At 35.3% G+C, this 23,546-nt stretch overlaps 2 protein-coding genes across 5 annotated transcripts; one reads left to right on the forward strand and one right to left on the reverse strand.

Moving 5' to 3' along the window:
• Positions 1 to 4,164: 4,164 nt before the first annotated feature.
• LOC131940130 (glutathione S-transferase P 1) lies at positions 4,165 to 13,883 on the forward strand. 3 transcript variants are annotated; one of them, XM_059298711.1, is made up of 8 exons: positions 4,165 to 4,182; positions 10,145 to 10,180; positions 10,275 to 10,375; positions 11,859 to 11,946; positions 12,294 to 12,397; positions 12,536 to 12,592; positions 12,822 to 12,875; positions 12,968 to 13,883. In XM_059298711.1, coding segments are annotated over exons 1-8 (630 nt in total). In that variant the 5' UTR covers positions 4,165 to 4,181; the 3' UTR covers positions 13,157 to 13,883. The 3 variants fall into 3 exon arrangements, with proteins under 3 accessions (XP_059154694.1, XP_059154693.1, XP_059154692.1); XM_059298710.1 differs by lacking the exon at positions 4,165 to 4,182 and adding an exon at positions 6,515 to 6,536; XM_059298709.1 differs by lacking the exon at positions 4,165 to 4,182 and adding an exon at positions 7,975 to 8,039.
• Positions 13,884 to 14,004: 121 nt separating this feature from the next.
• On the reverse strand, positions 14,005 to 21,201 carry LOC131940129 (bone morphogenetic protein 1). Of its 2 annotated transcripts, XM_059298706.1 has the most exons (8): positions 21,026 to 21,201; positions 19,894 to 19,941; positions 17,808 to 17,995; positions 17,552 to 17,714; positions 16,492 to 16,536; positions 16,067 to 16,195; positions 15,032 to 15,150; positions 14,005 to 14,295 (listed from the first exon to the last, which is right to left on the reverse strand). In XM_059298706.1, the coding sequence occupies exons 1-8, from the start codon at positions 21,081 to 21,083 to the stop codon at positions 14,206 to 14,208; spliced, it is 840 nt and encodes a 279-aa protein (XP_059154689.1). In that variant the 5' UTR covers positions 21,084 to 21,201; the 3' UTR covers positions 14,005 to 14,205. The 2 variants fall into 2 exon arrangements, with proteins under 2 accessions (XP_059154689.1, XP_059154691.1); XM_059298708.1 differs by lacking the exon at positions 19,894 to 19,941.
• Positions 21,202 to 23,546: the final 2,345 nt, after the last annotated feature.

Below are 23,546 nucleotides of genomic sequence, written 5' to 3' on the forward strand. Positions count from 1 at the left end.
TTCTATATTATCTTGAGTTTAGGTCTAAACAAAATATTTTGTCTTCAAATAAATTAGATAATTCAATACAAGTACTTAAAATTATTTTTTTAGATTATATATTAGACCCTATTACCAATTCATTATTAGTCTAAAAGTGGTGGTTTCTTTTTAAATAGTTGAGACATAATTCACCTTGCCTAAATGAGTAAATAGCTTACATTTAATATTTAAATACCTTCAGGCTTTAAAGAAGATAACTAAAAATTAACAAGCCCTGAAATTACTACATTCAACCATTCTTTAGTTTGCTTTTGTAATTAAACTTTTTTGAAGCTTGTGATATGATACCGTTTTATTTACTTTGAAAAAAAAAACTACACTGATTTGTCTGTCTTTTCGTGGAGTCCTATATTTTCCCAATTCCATCCACACATACAAAGCCTACACATTCACTTATACATACCATAGAGAATACCATTACTTGTAGGCCAATGTAAATTGATACACTGGAGTCTATAGTTACACATAAAGGCAGACAGAACCGAACAGTTTAAAACACATTGAGAATTGCCGGATTTTGACATGTTTGCCGACCTAATAATGACTGTTTGAACTCACATCTATGCGTGTAAGCATCCGATGCGCCCGTTTGTTTTTACTAAAAATAGAAAAAAGGAAGGTCTTTTAATATTTTTGGGTTGCAAGTTCTGGTGAATGTTATTTTAAATAAAGCTTCGGGGAAAATTACTACTAACCATGCTTTCGTTCGAAGATGAACGCATGTTTGAGGGGAAAAGAAATGTGTAAATAACATGTGAATTTCATTTACTTAGTGTTGCTAATATCATAATCACCGTTTTTAAGTGGGGTTTAAAAAAAACAAATACTTTATAAAATCAAATAAAATTAAGTTTAATTATTCACTTTACAGTTTGGGGACATCTTATGTGAGCTATTTTATTAGCATAAATTATCCCAATGCGGGTTTTTAGTTCAGACCCTGTCGAGAATAGCCCCCTCCTCTATCCTCCCCCTCTTTTACATGGCTGCAAAGCGGAACATTTCTAAAACTGCATTACAAGTAGAACACAAAAACTATTACTATCATATGTATGGGCGGGCCCCATGAATCCTTGGACAAGGTGTTATTATGCCATATATGATCCTCTTTGCTACGCCGCTGTGAATTAGGCCATATCGATAGCCAATACTCTACATCCCACGAGCAACGCGCGGGATCTCACGACAATCGTATAATGCTAGACTATACTTAAAACTGTATTAAAGACGCCCGTACAATTTACCAGCTGTCGACACTTCTGAGTTTCCCTGTCAAGGGCGGTAAGAAAGAAAAAGTTAGCAACAACTGGTTATCTTACCTCTAACAAAGCAACATCCCTCAAGTAGTTTTGCGGACTAAATCTACAATAAATTTAGACTTAAAATAGATCTAAATTCTAGTTGATAGAAAAAAAAAATTGAAAATTTAATACGAGTTTTGTTCGTGTTTTTTTTAAACTTTAGGAAAAGTTGTTATTTTTAAAATGTAGCTTTGTTGTAAATGTGATGAATTTGTTATTGTTGTAGCTTAGATTAGTTCCCTTTAATGTATTTTAAATATTATATTGTTCTTTAAATCGTCAAATTGAAATGGTGTTTATTTTTTCTCAAATACGAAAAAAAAAATTAGACGTATTTTTAAAAATTAATTTGACTAACTTAATAAACTTGTATAAACAGACGAGCTTCAACGAAATTTCGAAAGAGTTCAACTTTATTTTGTAAAGAATACATACAAATTAATTACAATATGTTAGCTTACATTACAGATAAAAACAGGCCGACGAAAGAAAATTCATTATATTGCAAAAAGAAATTGATGAACACACGTTAAAAGTGGGTTCAGGAAAAGGTAAATGACCATCAAAGTACTCACCTGAAACAGCATTTATGGGTTGAAATCATGTAGCAGTCATCAACAAGTGTGCACGAGAAAACATACAACTGTATATTTACTACACGGCAGCTGTGGATATTCCCTTACGAACGAATAGACGTGTTTCCCTCACTTTTAGTTCGTTTCAAACCAGCGATCCCACCAATTTTTAAACGAGCAGGCGCACCGCACCGCGCGTGCTTTTGTCACTCAAGCACGTGCGACTGTGATCTGGGCGCGCACTTGGAAGGAGGGAGAGGAGGGGGGAGGGGGGTAAAACATCGAATTAGATTTTTTCCCCGTTGAAATTTTTTTTTTTTTAAATCATACAAGATGTATTTCATTGTTGCAGTAAACTTTGAAAAAAATGTTTTGTAACGTTAATTTTTTAATTAAAAATCAGATATTGATATTTGCACGCGTTTTATTTTTTAAAGGTTTTTAAAAATAATTTCTTGTGCAACTTTAGCAAAGAAAACATTCAAAGGTAATTTGAGTTTGGCGCTCAATTTTCTCTCTCTTTTTTTTTTTTGTTTGGTATAGGCCTAATCTTAAAAAGTAACATTTTATGGCATGTAATAGTCGACAACTATCAAAAACATCAAATTTAACTCATTTAATTCTCTATAAGAAAAGGGGAATTGGTTGAAAAAAATAGCTGAATCTACAAATGAAGCTTACAATTACTAGGCAATAAAGCTAGATTTAAACGACAACAATTTATTAATGATAACGGCATAGCATACTAAAACTATACCTCCATTTTCACGTTCGAAAACATTTTTTTTCACTTTCAGATTTCTCTCTCTGAATTATTAAAAAAAAAATTATATAGATCTATCTGTAGCCGTGAACCAGTAGAATAGTTGAATATATAAGCGAATCTGTTGGCGGTAAATTCACGGTCCACGGCGCACGCTCCGCCTCACACCGAGGCTAGCAGCGGCAACAAAGTGAGTGAAAATGAGAAGGTCTATCGATTTTTAGCCACGCGCGCTAAATTTCTCCGGGAGCCATCTGCTCTTCTATTGTCCTGTCTAGACAATGGAGGGAGTAGGGGAGGGAAGGGACAGTGTTACATACTAGAACGAAATATATTACTACTGTTAGAGGGAGGGGTGATAGGTATAGGCCAACTTCTAAACGATGGTGTGTGAATCAAGAAATCCAGCATTTCCAACTATTAATGCACACTTTTAACTCATTTTGAATGTGTAACAAACTTAAATATAATAAAATATCTTTATCTTTTTAGCCGCACTATGTTGTGTAAAAAAAAAATAATAAAAAATACTTTTTTTGGGAAATTATTAGTTGGGAATAAATTGCCTTACATATGTATTATATTTTTTAAAATTATTATTTTTAAATTACCTCCCATGTTTTTAAATATTAAGAATATTTTTTTTCAATATTCCAATAGTTGTTTTTTTTTTCCTCTCAATTAGGGCTATTTGGGAGCTGGGTTAATATTGTGATTAAAGCAGCAATAGATATTAGCAAAAACGAATGTGTCCTACCAACATTTAAAAATGTGTCAGTGGAGACACATTTTTGTTGGTTTTAATAACTGTCAACGTTAGAGGTTTTCAAATTTTAATGGAGGGGTAATATTTTCTCTAAATAAGTTAATTAATTATTGTAGACTACTGCTTTTTTCAATGATAATGCCGGTTTAATTATTTTTATGTAAAAATATTATTTATTTAAAAAGTAAAAGTAGGTTTTCGTCTCTCCTGTTGAAAAAAAAAACTGTAGGCCCAGGTAACTGTTTATAGTATTGTTTTTTTTTTTTCTTTTGAAAATATAGGTCACCAGCTATGTGAAGTCAGTTTTTCTTCGCGCGGCAGGCAACTGGGTATTAAGGTTGGCTTGCTGTTAATAGAATATGTGTAACTGTATTGTTATTTCTAATATTTAGGAATAATAATCACTTCATACTATGAAATTTACTCGTCTAGTTACAATGCTCACAACGCCGAAAACACCTGCACCTAACGCACATCAAAGCAGCTAAATTCGATAATGCACGCGCAGGTGACAACAAGCCGACCAATCGTCGCCCAGGTTTCAACGCGTGTGATCCCCACGCTTGGGAGGGATAATCTTATTGGTTAATGGAAAGAAGAACGCGACGCTTATTAGCGGTACTACTCGTGATCTTCACAAACATCAAAGGGACAACGAGTCTGAGTGAAGAATGGACAAAATTTGCGGGTTAACGGAATTTTAGCTCACACATGGCGTAAATTATTACAAAAAAAGTGGTTGTATTACAAAACTTTGAATGTATGCTATGTGAGCTTCGCGAAAGTTTGTAAATAATGCATGAACTATCCAACCGTACAGCAGTTTAGTTCATTAGGTCAGGGTCGGGCATGAACTTTCAACCCGGAACAGGACTAAAAAAAAAAAGAAAAGGATCGCGTATTATTTCATGAAATGCTATACGAAGCGACTGACAATGACATATCTGTTTACAATTATTTCACTCTAAATTATCTTTCAAAATCTGCTTTTTAAAGTGAGTTTAGATGTTTTACTTTAAAATGTCCTTAAATATTTGGAAAAATTGCAAAATAGCACAACTTATACGCTGCGATATAACTAGATCTATAAATTTATATATAGGCGCCTATATATATATATATATATATATATATATATATATATATATATATATATATATATATATATATATATCAGTGGCGTAGCGAGGTCGGGTGTCACCCGGTACGGGACTTAATGGTGTCACCCCCCCCCCCCAGAGGCGTTGCGACCCTTCCCGGGGACAAACTTTCAAGTTTTCGATTTGCATCCCCCTCAAACTTTCGATTTGCACCCCCACCCCCCTCAAGTTTTCGATTTGCACCCCCCCCCCCCCTCAAACATTCGATTTGCACCCCCCTCAAGTTTTTCTCTATATATTTTGCTATTTTTTGCCTTGGTGTCACCCCCCTAAATGGTGTCACCCGGTGCGGTCCGCACCCCCGCCCCCCCCCCCTCGCTACGCCCCTGATATATATATATATATATATATATATATATATATATATATATGTGTGTGTGTATATATATATATAAATATATGTGTGTATATATATATATATATATATATATATATATATATATATATATATATATATATATATATATATATATAATTATTATTATTACTTTCAGAAATCTAATTTGATTAACCAATACAAACGAGTTTAAAAATATTTGCCCTAAGTAATGGATGCCGATTTTTTTACACAATCGAAACGTTTAACTACTTATTAGACTTCCGCCACTTTTGTAAATTCAGGTTAAAGTGCATTAACAATTTAAGATACGCTCCGTTTTTAGAAAGCGTTGATTATAGTTGGCGGATGCAGAGGGTGTAGGGGTACCCCCCGAATTACAGTTGTCTCAAATTACAGCTATTGAGTATTTCTAAAAATTGTCAATCTATGTTTTGTAGATCTAGTCCCTACATGTAAATAAAGATTAACGAATGTCCGTTTTTTTTTTTAAATTGTCTGACTGTTATGCATTACCTATTACTGCTACTTGCCATAAAACGCACACGAAGAATACTGGGGCGCGTGATTGTCTACACTGTCATCCAGACGCCCCAATGTGTGCTATATTGAAACCTTGAATAGCTAATAATTAACGTCAGTCAGTAACACCCGCAACACCAATTGCACTATATAGGCCTTCGTAGACCTATATATATATATATATATATATATATATATATATATATATATATATATATATATATATATATATATATATGCGTGGGGGTGACACCATGAGGTGCCGCAATGGTTGACACCCGACCTAGCTACGCCAGAGGCGTAGCGACCCTTTGCGGCGCCCTAGGGAGCAAAGTTTCAATTTGCATCCCCCCTCTCGAACTTTCAATTTGCACCTCCCTCAAACTTTCAATTTGTACCCCCCCCCCCCCACCTCAAACTATAATGCAAAAAATGCAGCTAAAATGGCATTTTAATTTGTTTTTCAAACCCATTTGGCGCTCCTAAGATCGGCGCCCAGGGACATATGTACCCCCCGCACCCCCCTCGCTACGCCTCTGAGCTACGCCACTGTCTGTCTGCGTATAACCGTCTATAGAGTTTCTTTCATGCAAGTCACTTCCCCTTTCCCCCCCCCCCCCCCCCCCAACACACACAGGAAGTGCAAATACTGCCACATAATAGTATAGGCTAGCTGGTAAAAGGTGTCTTGTTACTGTGTAATAGTGTGTAATATTATTATTATACACGAAGGAAATTTTTATTTCCCGGGGGGTGCAGTGTCTCGCCTGAAAGAAACTCTGATCGCCAATATCTATAAAATATAGATTTTAATACAATAATAATATTTCAAAAAGTTAAACCACCGCCATAACAAGTTGATGTAAAAGTCACATCACTTAAATTTAAAGGGGCAACCAAATCTTTCATTTTATGGTCACCAAATGCCGGTAACTTTATTGGCATACGGTATCTCAGACGGTAGCGTCTGCTGTCAATATTATTGCAGTGGTTGTTTCTAGATTTTCGTCCAAGCCGTTGTTATTGTTTTGCCTATTCTAGAATTTAGATTGCCCTTGTATTTTTCAAAAGTAATTAGAGTCTACTTCATACAATTTTTCTCTTGTACATAGATTTAGTTACTAGATCTAGATCTAGATCTAGACTAGATTCTACTCTAGATCTAGATCTAGATCTAGAATCTAGATTTTAGTTATTTTTTTAAATTTTAGTAGATCTAGATCTCATCTAGATTTCTAGACCTGACCTAGCCTAGAATCTAGATATCTAGATTAGATCTAGATTTCTAGATCTTTGTAGAGTGTTACTGCTTTAGTGCTTACTTTACACGAACTTTACTTTAGCTAGATCTACTAGAATCTAGATCTAGATCTAGCCAGAGTAGAGTACTGAGTAGTCTAGCTCTAGACTCAAGCACTCTAGCTTAGTAAATAAATTAATTAGTAAATCTAAATAATATTAATTATTAGGCCTAATTAGTAGGCCTAATGGCTAATACTAGACTAATGGTAATCTATTGTTTTGGGTACGTAAAATCGCCAGCGACTAGTAATGTACGAAAAAGTTACCTCATTGTCAAGGCTTTAATAGAAGTATATATATATATTTTGATATATTTGTGTCAAATATTATAGATAAATGAATAAATAACCTAGATCTAGATCTAAATCAATAGCTAAATAAATATATCAATATAGGCAAGAAATTAACTTTTAACAGCAGTGTTTGCGAGCAGGATTTCCTATATAAACAGCAGCCATTTGTAAAATAGAGTTGCCTTCCCCTGATCTCGCGCTATAAGTTAACAAAGAAAGAACTTAAACAAGATGGCTGCTATAGTAAATGAGCATGGTTGCATCTGTTGGAAACATCGCTAGTATTCATTTATTATTGAAAAGTTTTAATTCAATTGTTTGAAAACAGGTACATAAATGAAACAAGGAAACATTTGTGTATTTCTCAAAACACAAATCCTCCTCAAAATGTGAAATAATTATTAAAATTTAAGGAGTCACCTGTTTTTCACATTACTAGTCGCGGGCGATTTTACGTAGATCTACCCAAAACGATAGATTACTTTTTTTTTTTAGAAATACAGAAAAAACCTGTAGATAGAAGAGTTGCTAAAACTAGATCTAGCTCTAGATCTAGTTTTGTTAGTAAAATAAGACGATTAGATTTACCAAAGTCAAAAGTTAAAAGTAGTAAGAAGAACTAGAACGATGTTTAGTAGCTGCAATAATTAGCACATACACTTAAAATAATTAGAAATACAAAATAATTAACAAAACAGTATTTAAAATGCAACTAAAATCAATCCTTGCACATTTTTAAACATTATGGATTAAAAATAATAAGGCGGCAAATATATAATGGTTTACAGTATTTCCTGTGGTTTCCGGAACAGCTCAACAGACTACGCCATAGATTTACTGTTTAGTTTTACTGCTGTACAGTTCCGGAATAATAACCGACGCTATATCGTGATTTTACCGTATTTACTATAAGGCAAAGTATAATGTCAACTAGGCAGTCGCCTAGAGCACTATCCTTATGGGCATGGGGATGCAAAAGTTTGTAATCCCTATTACTATATTAAACTAGATTCCATAGTCTAATTTATATAAACTAAAGAAGGGGTAATATTTAAAGTATATAAAGTTTCCTTGTTCATATTCTTTTTGAACGACTTGCCAAATACGATCATACAATACTCATAACTTTGGGTGGGTAAAAATAAGATATTTTAATAAACTCGATTATTTCAGAACTGAAATGAGTTTGAACCTGTTTTTTTGTCTCATGATGGATGAACTGCAATGGAATTGTTTAAATGGTTTAATTCAAAATTTAGTGAGACAGTCTACTAATACATAAATAAAATTATAGTCATATATATATATATATAGTCATATATATATATATATATATATATATATATAGTCATATATATATATATATATATATATATATATATATATATATATATATATATATATATATATATATATATATATATATATATATAATTATATGGGGGCCTAAAAAATTGCAGGGCTGGGGGGAGGTTAAGAAGTTTTGTCTATGACGCTAAATAGCTTGGCACTGGGTCACTGTAATATAATTCATAATGTAAAAAAAAACTACTAGACTTGACTTTTGACTTAGTCCTCTTTGTTCCTTATGGAACATAGGGCCTCCACCATATCCTTCCATTTCTTACGATCCCCGGCTATTAATTTTGCCATCTCCCAAGACGTCCCTGTTGGCTTCATTTCTTCAAGAAGACTCCGCCTCCAGGTCTGTCCTCTCTTCCGCTTTCCCTGGGGGTTCCACTCAAGCGCTTGGCATGTAACATTTGGTTGAGCCTTTCGCAGTATGTGACCCACCCAGCGCCACTTCCTCCTTCTTATTTGCACACCCATAAACTCCTGCCTAGCTTTCCTCCATAATTCTATATTCGGCACTTTGTCCTGCCATCTCAGTTTCAATATCTAAGGCATCTGTTCATGAAGGTCTGTATCTTTGCTGTGCTTGCTTTGGAGACTCTGTCTCTGCTGCATACAGCAGAACTGCCTTGATATTTGAGTCAAATATCCAAATTTTTGTGGTAATGGAGATGGCAGAACTTTTCCATATGGGTCGCAGAACTGTGAAAGCGCTGCGGGCTCTATTAATTCTAGCACGTATGCCCTCCTCTGTGCCTCCCGTTTTGCTGATCTTGCTGCCAAGGTAGACAAACTCTTCCATGATGGGGGCAGGGGCGCTAAAATGGGTTTTAAAAACAAATAAAAATGTCATTTAAGCTGCATTTATGCAGTTTGAGGGGGGTGCAAATAAAAAATTTGCTCCCGAGGGGGGCGCCAAATTGAAAGTTTGTCCCCGGGCGCCGGGAAGGTTCGCTACGCCTCTGTTTACCCGTCTTCCATCTATTGTCACTGGGGCCTACTGGTTATTGTTAATTCTCATCACTTCTGTCTTTTCTTTGTTGATCTTGAGACCTATGCGCTAAAAAACTACTTAGTTGATTAATAATTAGTAGGCCCCTACTTACTGTAATAGTTAATGATTAATAAAGTACATTTTAAGTACATTTACATTTTATAGGCTACCACTTAAGTTAAGGGTGGCATAGCTTGAATGCTACATTGCTGGGCTAGGATCTAATTAAATAGATTCTAATAGTAATATATCAAATAATAATATACATGTTCCCAAACTGTATCAAGTGGCAACCCCCTTTTATAAAAGTCACGTGACCCACAACCCCTATATGCATTAGATTTTTAGATGAAAATTAAATGCTGGCTTAACCCTATTAATAATAAAGAACTAACAAAAAACCTGCAACCTGCTCATGATAAAAAGATCTTACAAAAACTAAATTGACAGATATGCCATACATAATCATAATATCACCTGGAATCTCAAGGCTATTCCAAAAAAAGGCCATGTTTTATGACTTGGGGGATGACACAGTAAAGATATGTTTAACACTGAAGAAAATTTGAGGAGCTCTCAAAATTGAGTTGTCTGTGTCTTAGTGGGACAGCAAGCTCGCCAATTGTAAATTTTTAAAATATATTTTGTTATTCTACTAAAGTGAAATAGTAACATAAGATTCCAATGAAATGGTTAGAATTAATTACTAATTACTTTTTTCTTCTGTTTTTTTTAGTGGGAAAGTACCAGTTAATCTATTTCAATGTTAGAGGTAAGTTTTATATTTCACTGCTCACAAAATACTAATTTATCGGTATGGTAGATTAAGCCTAGCTGATTATTTTTGTTTGATTTTTAATATTTAGGTCGTGGTGAAGCTATTAGGCTGTTGTTCAGTGACAACGGAATTGCATATGAGGAAATAAATTGTGGAGAGAATTGGCAGAAAGACTGGAAGCACCAGATGGTATTACAATATATTTGTAGTGTTTGTGTCAGTATTTTAGTTAAATTAAAAAGCTTTAATGCTAAGTGCATTTCAGATCAACAGGTCTTGAGCTCTGCAGCAGGTGGAGTCTGCACTATGTCCAGCCTCCATAACATTCCCCAACTATTATTTAGTATCCATATACAATAGGAAGCCTCTTAGGCAAGCCAAACTAAATCGGCTATCTGAAGAAGCCTCCAAAGTTGGACTAAAAATCAATAAAAATAAAACAGAGGTCATCAGAATCAATAACAGCCAGGACCTGCCCATACAGCTAAATGGAGAAGATTTACGTGAAACAAACACATTCACATATCTGGGAAGCGTGATCAGTAAGGACGGGGGAGCAGACGAAGACATAAAATGTCGTATCAACAAGGCTAGATGTGCATTCAACTCACTGCGCCCGATGTGGAGGTCCACGGCCCTGTCGCTCCGGAGCAAAATTGGGATTTTCAACTCAAATGTCAAAGCAGTGCTGCTCTATGGCTCGGAGACTTGAAGGATCACGAAGACAAATACTGATAAGCAGAAATACAGACATTCGTAAACAAATGCTTGCGCCATATACTTAAAATAAGATGGCCAAACAAAATATCAAACAAAGACCTATGGCGAACTTTAAAGCAACAGCCAATAGAGACAGATGTCAAGGCCCGAAAATGGGGATGGATCGGACACACATTAAGAAAGGAAAAAGAAAACATCGCAAGGCATGCTTTAGACTGGAATCCCCAGGGAAAAAGGGTGGGCCGGCCAAGGAAGACATGGAGAAAAACGGTTGAAGAAGAGGCTAAAGCAGCTGGGCACACATGGGCACAGATAAAGGGGGCAGCCCAAAACCGAGTCTGATGGAGATGTGTGGTTGCAGCCCTTTGCTCCCCAGGGGCCACAAAGGAATGATGATGATAATGAGATACATTTAGGAAAAAAATCGAGCACTTGACCAAGCCATCCTGCCGATCAAAACTCTATCAATCATCCTAACACTATATGCTCGTGTATTCTGTGCTATATAACAGTTTAGATACAAATATATTTAGTGGTTCCCCTTCAGACCTAATGATCCCTAAGGCAGATGAAGTATAGTTAATATGTTCTTTGATCTTGGCATATGAAAGGATGGTGTGGTCAACATTATGCTCAGTGCTGCCTTACTTTCCCTAATGCATGTCTAGTACCCATTAGAGCTAAGCTGACTCAGGGATGTTCTATGGGCTCAGATCAGGGACCCATACTCAATACTTCAGTTTATCAGTCATATGCTCTAGCATATGACCACACTACCTCATACAAAAATATATTGGTATGGCTAATCAGTGAAGCAATAAATAAATATAAATACTATAACAGTGAAAGTATATTTCTTGTAATCAGTCAGTTCTAGTTATATATTGCAATTGTAAAAAAAAAAAATTGAGCATTGCTAAATTTTTATTTTTTTTCCTTCTAATTTTTCAAGCAATTTGGGCAAGTCCCAGCTTTGAGGGATAATGATTTACAGCTTGTGCAGACAAATGCTATTCTACGACATCTAGGAAGAAAGCATGGTAAGTTTAACATTTTGCTGAGAAATATTAAAAAGCCTTTAGAAAACTTTATAAGATTACATACTGTATTGAGAAGCAAACAAGAGTTTCTGTTAAAAGTTGTCACTAAATGCAGTGTATTTTTCTTTTATCAATAACTGCATTTATTTTGGAGGGATGAGGTAAACATTTAATATAATGTGTACTTGTTTACTTTTTGTTTGTGGCTCAAACAATTATTAAGTGTCTAAATCGCTTTGTACAGCCTTGTTAGTCCCATACTTTATGAACCTGTAAGTGATCTTTTCATAATACACAGAATTACTTTTTTTACTGTTAAACTTAAAACTTCTACAATTTTTTTTCAGGACTGTATGGTAGCAATGATGAAGAGGCTTCCTTGATTGATATGATCAATGATGGTATTGAAGATCTTAGAGTAAAATACCTGACTATGATCTACAAAAATTATGTATGCCTTCTGTTAATTTGTCTGGATTTTAACTTTTATTTATATGAATATAATGTATCTAATTATATTTTGCTTTTTTTAAATATAATAATTTTACTCATAATACTCCTGTAAATTTATTTCCATACCCTATTGCAGGAAAATGGAAAGGATGCATACATTGCTGACTTGCCTGCACAACTTCAGCCATTTGAAGTATGATTAAAATAGTGTACTTTTTAACTACATTAAAACCCATTGGCATTTGAATGTTTGTGACTTTGTATTTTAAGACCCTAGTTGTGTAGGGGAAAATATACATATTAAAATGAAAATGAGTATCCAATTTGTTAATTTTTTTTAAAATATAAAAAGTATTGAAGTAATGGTTTAACCAATATGTAATTTCAGTTGATTTACATAATTAAGTCTTTTTAAATTTCAGAAATTATTAGCTGAAAATGGAGCTGATAAATCTGGTTTTTGTGTTGGAAGCAAGGTAATTTATCAAGTTTTTAAAATTGCTTTGGTATTTTCAGTTTTTAACAAAGTATATAATACACCCGATTGTTTTGATGTTTTCATTAACAGAGGTCCTTTGCTGATTACAATCTTTTCGACCTTCTGGACATAAATCTAGTACTACACCCAAAATGTCTTGAAGAATTCCCAGTCCTCGACTCATATTACAAGCTTTTATTGGCTCGTCCTGGCATTGGTGATCATCGTGAATCTGAATCTTTTAAGCAAATGCCAATCAATGGAAATGGAAAACAGTAATGCAGGCTTTTTAACCTGAAAATTACAATATGAGTGGTTTAGTTTTTTCTTTTAGAAGCAACTAATTATAAATTGTTCTATTTTTATTTTGAGGTAAATAATTTTTCTTGTCAATGCTCACATTCATTGCAGCTAATATATTATATTTACATTTGTTTTTTTTTCCATTATATTTATACTTTGTTCAGTGTTAATTGTTAGGATTATGAGTAATAATTATTAATTTATCTTATAATTAAGTTTTAGTTCATATAATAGTCAACTTTCAACCACTATTTTAAGAAATTACAACCATAATCAAAAGGTGCATAAGGATGTATTTGAGTTTATTGCAAACTGATCCAAATCTGTGAAATTTATTATTTGCTTAATAATGTGACATTTTAAAGTGATTACATTTCTGTTGTACCAAAATAACATTCTCAATTTCTACTTTTTACAAACAAGTGTTAAGATGAAGAATGTTATGGTTTTTTGCATTTTAAATTTATATATTCCCACAGAAATTGTTTAAACTTTCTGTAACATTGTTACAAGATTATTTGGATATTGTGTTCCTTTTTAGTATTTCTGAATCAAATGTTCTGTTTCACATTGTTACAATTAGATAGGCCTACCTATTCAGTGACATAGTTTTCTATGCAAATAGTTGGTCTTTATTTTATTGATTTTTAAACTTCTTATGTCTATAATTTTAAAATTTATTAATAAAGGAGAGTTAGCCTTCTGCTTGGTTATTTTTTTACTTATACTCTTATACTTGTAAGTAGAGCTAGTTATCTTGGATTAGGCCTGAAGTTGACTAAAATCACACAGAAAATAATGAAGAAAACTGGATTTTACTCAATCAAAAAAGCTTTCTTTATTACATTTACATACTTTTGGATTTCATTAGCATGTTTTAATTATTTTATAAATAAGCGTGAACTAAAAATTAAAAGTTGAACAAACTAAAACATACTTTGACCAAATAAATTATTTTCATGCACAGTTTTAGCTGGTTAGTTTACACAAAAGAATTAAAGTTCTTCAAATTAGACCAAGTAGTTTCAAAGCACTTCCTTCTCTCCAATGAACTTGGTAAAAGCTTTGTATGCTTTTTTCCTTCTTTCTTCTGCCTGATTTTCTCTCAGTCTGAGCTGCAAAAAACAAATTGCATATGCTTGCTCGATTATTTACTATAATATTTTAAAGTATAAATAAATAGATCTTTTTAGTACATATTCTATTTGTAATAATTAAATTGACTAAAAACTATATTAGAATATATATATGTTTTCCCAGGTGTAAAATGCATTAGGTATGCAAATTAATGCTGATCAAACAGTATAAGAAGCTTAAAATTGAACTTGAGCCTTTCAAATAAGCCTTTTCAAAGACTGACACAAGGTTGTCAGGACTAACAAAAGGTTCCCTACAACTACAAGCAACAGTGACAATGCCAAGCAAAAGAAATGATGGGAAGATATGGACGAGTTTAACACCAGAAAAGACACTGAGATAGTAATGATGGAGATACATAGCTGCATGTGACCAAACATTTTGATAAATACAGTTTGTTAAACAATTTCTAGAATTTAAAAAAAAATCACATAAAATACTTATCTGAGATAAGAATACCTGTTATAAGAATTGCCAAAACAATGTCTAAGTAATAAGCATTTACATGTATATAGTGTCACATATACATAGTGATTTTGAGCAGCAGATTTATCATACATGCATAATATATGTACCAATCTAAAGGTTCGTTAGGTTTATGTAGTGTAAAATAATCTATTTTACTAATAGCACCATCTATGATAAAACAATTTTTTAATCTAAACAGTTTTCATGCAGCCAGGTGTAGGTCTGCATTCTATAACAAAAACATACCTCTTCAACCCTTGAAGCAATCCAATTACTTTGGTTTTCTATCAGGCAAGTTATACCACAGACAAACAAGAATACAAGTACACCAACTGAAACTCCAATACAAAGCTGCATGTCCTTAGCTTTTTAAGAAAAATACAGATAGTTTAGAGATGTATTTTATATAAAGCAGTGTCTGTGTGTGTGTCTATCTTGTATGCATTACTACACCTTTCATCCTATCGCCATGAAACTTTGGGAAGTTATCTGAGAAAAAAAAATTCGCAGGGGTGGCGAATGCGCTTGACACCATTCGTCCGATTGTCATGAAACTTTGGGGAGTTGATAAGAACACATGGAGGGGGGGAGGTTTCTGCAATAAAAATCTGTTTTAATTTCGCAAGGGCGGCGCCCCAGCAAACTGCGGTTTGGCTCCCCGGGTTATCCTGTGAGCGCTACGGCACCTACGTTCGTTTTAAACAGTGGGATAGATAGGGTATTAGAGTCGTTCACTAAATATAATCAAACGCAATCCGCTGAGCACTATGGCACCTACGTTCGTTTGAAGAAGCACCCTATAATATTGACACGGTGGCACACAACATACGATGATTAAACCGAGCCAGGTGCCGTAGGCTACTCGGCGAACCTGCTGTAGTGTAATTGTGGACTCCCGGGAGCGCCCCTCTACGTCCCTGACACCAGGGCGGTCGCCGAAGTGTGTTCTACCTCACAATTACGGTGAGTGGTTAACGTACACACAAGGTTTTCACGCAACACAACATTTGGGCATGCTGCGGCAACACGCGAGGACGGGCACGCTAGTATATAATTATATAGGCCTATATATTGGCATATCCAGTAAGCACACTGGTTTTTTTATCTCCAACGCTCAGATAATAAATTAATTAATGCATTGGCGTTACTAGGTCGGGTATTATCTGGTGCGGTAACTGAAGGTGTTACCCCAATATTTTCGTATTGGTTTCTCTCCCTTGCGCTCCCGCATTGTAATGCTACTGAACGAATGACTGAATAATAGACCTATTATACACGTACTCAAATCAAGCTCTTCACATCCACTCTCATCACAGTCCACAGTACAACCACAGTCGTTGTATCCATCACACCGGTAGGACATGCTCAGACATTCTTTGTTCCGACATTCGAATTCGTATGATCTGCAATCTAAATTTTTAAAAATGTGTGTTAAAAAAACAGAATAAACATCAATCTTTAAATCGCTTGCAAATCTAATTTTGGTGAGGACAACTCACGGGGTTATGAACTAGAAAAAAAAAGCTTGTTATTATGAAGGTGACACATTTTTATACTTTTTTTATACCCCTAGCCATATATCAATAGGCTCTAGTTCCATTTGTTATGAATTAGACAAACTCTCTTAGATAAAAAAAACTCTTCATTTAGCTAAACCTTATTGAAACACATGTTGGAAATCATGTATCAAACATGTGACCACGTACCTGTATGGATGGAAGAGGTGTTGTCGTGACCCGACGTAATGCCAGCTGAAGTATAATACGTTGAAATGTCAAGTACACTGATGTTAGTTTTTGGTTTTACTATACTTTAGAACAAGGCTATAAATTATAGACTTATAATGTAGAAAACGCTACAAATAATTAAACTATACGGAGAAAACTTAATCCAAAATCTGCCTGCTATTAGATGTGAAGCAGATCTAGGGGTTGGGTGAAAACCAGTGTCTCTTCCAGACTTTTTACTCCGGGGGGGGGGGGGGGGGGCACTTGAAATTTTCGGGAGGGGGGGCGGTAGACTTTTTTCGGGGGGGGGGGGGGGGCGGACACTGTTAAAAGTATATTTTTTTTCGGGGAGGGGGCTTAAACCCCCCCCCCCCCCCCCGAAGAGATGCCTGGAGGAAACTCTGGTGAAAACCAAGGGAAGCTAGAACATGCGTTAACAGAATATTGAGAAGCCTATTTTGTCAGTTGTGTTGCTACATAATTGATACGTATAGGACTATATTGCTTTACAAACTGCTTAAAAACCATATCGTATAACCACAGCGCAAAGTCACGTTTTCACGTGTAGCCAAAGTCTTTGTTATGTGGAAAAATTATATAACATTTTAAACAGAGAACAAGGATGGCAAGAAAGTCAATTGCAATAAAAAAAATTTATTAGAGATAGAGAATGGATTGAATGTAGAGTGTTAATAGATCGCGAGAGACGGAGTGATATAGTGTGTGGACCTGTGACATTGGAGGTCTAATGACATTCACTGTGATTATTCATGAAGGAATAAAGTGTTGTAATCTGATTCACAGTTTTCATTCACAGCTACTGGTTGTTTTAGATTGTTTAAATAAATATTGATTAGCTACTAAAATACAAACTTATTCTATAAACTATCCCCTTATGTGTTACATGATAAAAAACGTGGCATTTAAAGAAAATGATTTATATAATAAATGCTGCCCTATCTAAATATTTTCCATTTATTTTTTCTGACACCAGACAATAATAATTGTGGGAACAGTAAAATTAACAATTACTGCTTACTATCAATTGCCTGAAAAAATCCGACAAATTTAGTATTTGTGTTGTTGACGCCGTCCGTTACCAGCTTCACCCACAGCAGATGTGCTTTGGATCGCACATGCTCGTTGATGTGGGTATCACAGAAACGTTTGATCACCGGTGAATACCTGGAGCCATCTCGAATCTAGAGAATCATATTCAATATTTACACAGTATCTCAATGCCTAGAATCTATTGTGGTGGATCCTACACAATATTATGTAACAATTTTACTTGCCTCAATGTAATCTGAACAAATATCAGAGAATCGTTCGCCCTGGAACGTTACATTAAATGTAATGTAGTAATATTTGGGTGCTTCTATCAGCCAGATGCACTTGAGGTATGACAGGGCTGCATTGGGATACCCGGGGTTGTAGATGTACCCTGGCGTGTCTTCGTTGATCTTGTAGTAATCCCCACATTCTTGGGAAAAAGGGATTTTTAAAATATTTTATGCCATGGTAATTTGTCAACAGTACCCTGGTAGCTTTCATCTACAGCACCCTAATTACTCTTGTCTACAGCACCCTAGCAGCTTTTGTCTACAGCACCCTAGCAGCTTTTGTTTACAGCACCCTAATTACTTTTGTCTACAGCACCCTAATTACTCTTGTCTACAGCACCCTAATTACTCTTGTCTACAGCACCCTAGCAGCTTTTGTCTACAGCACCCTCGCAGCTTTTGTTTAGGGCCTACAGCACCCTAGTAGCTATTGTCTAAAGCACCCTGGTAGCTTTCATCTACAGCACCGTGGTAGTTGTTGTCTACAGTACCCTGGTCGCTTTCATCTATAGCACCCTAATTACTCTTGTCTACTGCACCCTAATTACTCTTGTCTACTGCACCCTAATTACTCTTGTTTACAGCACCGTGGTAGCTTTAATCTACAGCACCCTAATTACTCTTGTCTACAGCACCCTAATTACTCATGTCTACAGCACCCTAATTACTCATATCTACTGCACCCTAATTACTCTTGTCTACTGCACCCTAATTACTCTTGTCTACAGCACCCTAATTACTCTTGTCTACTGCACCCTAATTACTCTTGTCTACAGCACCCTAATTACTCTTGTCTACAGCACCCTAGTTACTCATGTCTACAGCACCCTTATTACTCTTGTCTACAGCACCCTAGCAGCTTTTGTCTACAGCACCCTAGCAGCTTTTGTTTATAGCCTACAGTTCCCTAGTAGCTATTGTCTAAAGCACCCTGGTAGCTTTCATCTACAGCACCGTGGTAGTTGTTGTTTACAGTACCCTGGTCGCTTTCATCTATAGCACCCTAATTACTCTTGTCTACTGCACCCTAATTACTCTTGTCTACTGCACCCTAATTACTTTTGTTTACAGCACCGTGGTAGCTTTAATCTACTGCACCCTAATTACTCATGTCTACTGCACCCTAATTACTCTTGTCTACAGCACCCTAATTACTCTTGTCTACTGCACCCTAATTACTCTTGTCTACAGCACCCTAATTACTCTTGTCTACAGCACCCTAATTACTCTTGTCTACAGCACCCAAATTACTCATTTCTACAGCACCCTAATTACTCATGTCTACTGCACCCTAATTACTCTTGTCTACAGCACCCTAATTACTCTTGTCTACAGCACCCTAGTTACTCTTGTCTACTGCACCCTAATTACTCTTGTTTACAGCACCGTGGTAACTTTAATCTACAGCACCCTAATTACTCTTGTCTACAGCACCATAATTACTCATGTCTACAGCACCCTAATTACTCATGTCTACTGCACCCTAATTACTCTTGTCTACAGCACCCTAATTACTCTTGTCTACAGCACCTAATTACTCTTGTCTACAGCACCCTAATTACTCTTGTCTACAGCACCCTAATTACTCTTGTCTACAGCACCTAATTACTCTTGTCTACTGCACCCTAATTACTCTTGTCTACAGCACCCTATTTACTCTTGTCTACAGCACCCTAGCAGCTTTTGTCTACAGCGTCCTAGTAACCCATGATCGCGACACCATGTGTGGCGCTTGTCATGTAAAGTCTACATACGGTAGCTCTTATCAAATGAAATGACCCGTCCATAAAAACAATACGCTGCAACTACAACGCATAATAGACTGTTAATTTTGGTTTCCCTTATGTGTTAGCATAAAACCATATAGACATAATTCAACTGTATAAAGACAACAGTCGCCAGACTGATCAACAATGTTACAAAGAGCAGGATTCACATACTCTAATCAAGCTTTTCTTAAAACTAATTTAAAAAAACAAACAACATTTGAAATTTAACTTTAACATAATGAGAATATGTAAACATTTTATTAAATCACCTGATTTTGTATTGTAACCTTTCGATTCCGTAAGATACAAAAATAATGCTGAAAAACAATGGGTAGAAAAGTTATAACCAATAGATTTACTCTAGATCTAGGTCTGTTAGGAAAAACGTATTGTTATAATTTTCAAGTTTCTACCGTCCTCACTGGTAAAATTAGGGTCAGGGTTTCTTTCACATATTTTATCCGGAATATACCCCCCCCCCCCCTTCTCACCCCAGAGAAAAGCCAGAAACTGAGAGGAACCGAATACGGTGAAGGACTCTGAGTAGCAATCGTAATAAAGGTTCAAACGGACTTAAAGTAAGCATTCCCTTAAAAACAATTTCTGGGTTGGCAGGGAGTGCATTTAGCTCTACAATTTAGATTCTAGCATCGATTAATTGTTAACAATATCTGCTGTTTTAAGATTCGCTGAGACAGGACTGTTGATATGGTTCACCCCCATTACCTATCTTAGTACTTAAACAGCTAAACATCGAAACGATTCCTTACACTATACAGTTTAGGTTTAGCCCCTTAAGCTTTCTATAAACCCTTTTTCTTGTCGAACAGAATTGCAATACACATAAGCCTAATAGTTAATGTAATTTGTCAAACGCCCTCAGTACAGTAGCGTAGCGAGGGGCGGGGGGGGGGACATATGTCCTCGGGCGCCGATAAATCGAAAGTTTGAGGGGGGGGGGGGGGTTGCAAATCGAAATCTTGAGGGGGGGTGTAAATCGAAAGTTTGAGGGGGGGGGGGGGGTTGGGTTGCAAATCAAAATATTGAGAGGGGGTGCAAATCGAAATTTTGAGGTGGGAGGGGGGGGGGGTGCAAATCAAAATCTTGAGGGGGGTGGGGGGTTGCAAATCGAAAAGTTTGTCCCCGGGCGCCGGGAAGGGTCGCTACGCCTCTGCCTCAGTAAGCCTAAGCTACTTCAATAGTAATACAGTGTGTTGTCTACTCACTCTACTTTTGACCGTTGAATAATCTAAAGTTTACGTTGATCTAGAATATTCTAGATCTAAATCTAAAATTGTTACCTAATAATAATAACATTTGAAAATGTACAATTTAGCCTTATCAGTAATTTGAGTAATAGACTAATAACGTGACTTATTAATGTAAAGTAAAATTGCATACTGTTTAGGCACAAAATGAGTAGTTTACAATGTATGGAATTGCATATGAATAGTAACATTTTTTTTTAATTCTTAAAATTAATCGTTTATCAAGCTACTTAAATATCATCATTACAAATCAGACTTTTAAACTGCGAAATTAACACCGCGATGCACTCTACAGTTGTGTTGGTCAATAAGTGCATTCAATACACGTGTCGCTCAGTGCAAAAATGATAGGAAGTAACAGTCTGCTTTGTTGTTCTTCTCTTCAGAAAGTAGGGCCTTTAGCTAAAATGTTCTTAAAGAAAATGTATAGATCTAAATGTAAATCAAAGCCGAAACAAATCCTAATATCAAAATCCTGTCGTATTTAAAGGGTAGTAGATATAATAGTTAATTTTTAAAAAAAGGTTTTCATAAATTATAAAACTCCAATTTTTAAAGCTTGGTGCGCAAATAACTTTTACATACAAAAGTCCTACATCTAAAGCTCACCTAGGGCCTTTCCTCAATTTTCAATTTAAAAAATTGCATTTTTTAATAGAAGAGTGTCTTTTTAGACGACCTATGATGCAGGGGCGGAACTACAGTGCCGCCAGACCCCGCAATGCGGGGGGGCCCACGACGTTTAGGGGCCCAATTCCGACCAAAAAAACAATAAATTTTCTTTTCATAAATAATATTTTTCGCGCACCTTGATAGTGGTTTTGTAAAAAAACAAACATGTCTAGAATAACAGTGATTGTTCTACAGCAGGGGTCTCCAAACTACGGCCCGCGGGCCGGATGCGGCCCGCGACGTCCTCTCATCCGGCCCGCGGAGTTCTTTTTGTCCACGGAAAAAACGTTTGTTGGTGATGGCTGAGGAACTTTGCTCAGAAAAATCACGACATGCCTGGGAGAAACTGGCCCCCGAACTGATATTTGATAGTTAATGCGGCCCTCGGACTGAAAAGTTTGGAGACCCCTGTTCTACAGTAACTAACACATACTATTGCGTAGAAAATTATAAAATCTACAAGAGCTGTACTTTGAAAGATAGGCAAACGTTCACACTACTTCCATGACTTACTGCCCTTCTTTAGAATAAGGGTGCCAAAAAGCTAATTTAAATAGTTTTGTACTATGTAAGTTAAAAAGCAATTTATTCTCTTAATTATTATTTAAATAGGGCATACTAAAGAACCATAAAGCTATTAAATTGAATGTATTCAAAACTAATAAAATAAATACAAAAAATCACAAAAAAATAAACAGAACGCGAGAAACCATTGCACAAATCAAGCTTACGTGTTTATATAAATTTGACCAGCTTGAAAACATTTATTTATTATCAATTTGCGGTAAACATAAAAATGTAATAAAAACACTTGTATTTTTTTTAATAAAAAAAAGAAAAAAAAAAGGAAAAAAAATAAAAACACTTGTAAATCAGGGTTATTGCGGGCCCGAAATTAGTTCGGACTTATTGTTGTCTGTTACGTTATCTCAGAGTGGTTATACATTGCAATGAAATATTAAAATACTCAGGTAATAGACTATTTAAAATTTAGAGAAGCACACTACTTATATATATATATATATATATATATATATATATATATATATATATATATATATATATATATATATATATATATATATATATATATATATATATATATATATATATATATATATATATATATATATATATATATATGGGGGGCCCAAAAAAATTTTTTGCGGGGGAGCATTTTTTTTCTAGTTCCGCCACTGCTATGATGATGGGGTGTAGGCTATTAGTATTAATTAAGGGTCGTACTCGAACGACGTCTGCATTTTTAAAAACGATTTTTACCATCATCCCTCGCGACCGCTGCACATAAATCCAGAACCCTTTTCTAAAATGATCTTAAACCTCACCCAACCCCCTCAAAACGATTTTTTTTTAAAACTGCGTTTTTTTTCTCTAAAATAATTAGATCTAGGACTATCAGAACTATCGGTTAGAATAGGGTAGGCCTATATGATCAACTTTTACTGCAATTTACAAAAATATATATATATAAATAAAAACGTTTACAACGCGAAAAACCAGCTACACCCAAAATGTTGTTCCCGACATTACAAACATTTTAAAATGCAATAAGAATCTGGCCACACTTCTGACACGTCCACGCCCTGAGTTTCTTCCAGGCATCATCGCCCCCCCCCCCCTCCCCGGAGAAAAAGTCGGGAAGAAACACTGTCCTCGCCACACTTCTCAGAACACCACTCCCGCTATGAGTGTGACGTTGTTTATGAAAAACAGGCACACAAAAAGCGTGGCTTCATAATGAAGACTTAATGGCAAGAATTCGAAAAGTATAACATAATATGGTTGTTAGTTAAATAATAGGCTATTACAGAATAAGTGTTCTAGATCTTATGATCTATGCTTTTTATATAGATCTAGATGTTTAAAAGCTAAAAAAAACTAAAAATAATGTAGTATCCTTGCCTAATTTAGGCAAAACTTTTTTTTAGAATGATCTATCTAGTCTAGATCATCTGTATCTA

Source organism: Physella acuta, unplaced genomic scaffold (genome assembly GCF_028476545.2).
Source record: "Physella acuta isolate Inbredline_101_S28 unplaced genomic scaffold, ASM2847654v3 ptg000308l, whole genome shotgun sequence".
Classification (NCBI taxonomy): domain Eukaryota; kingdom Metazoa; phylum Mollusca; class Gastropoda; family Physidae; genus Physella; species Physella acuta.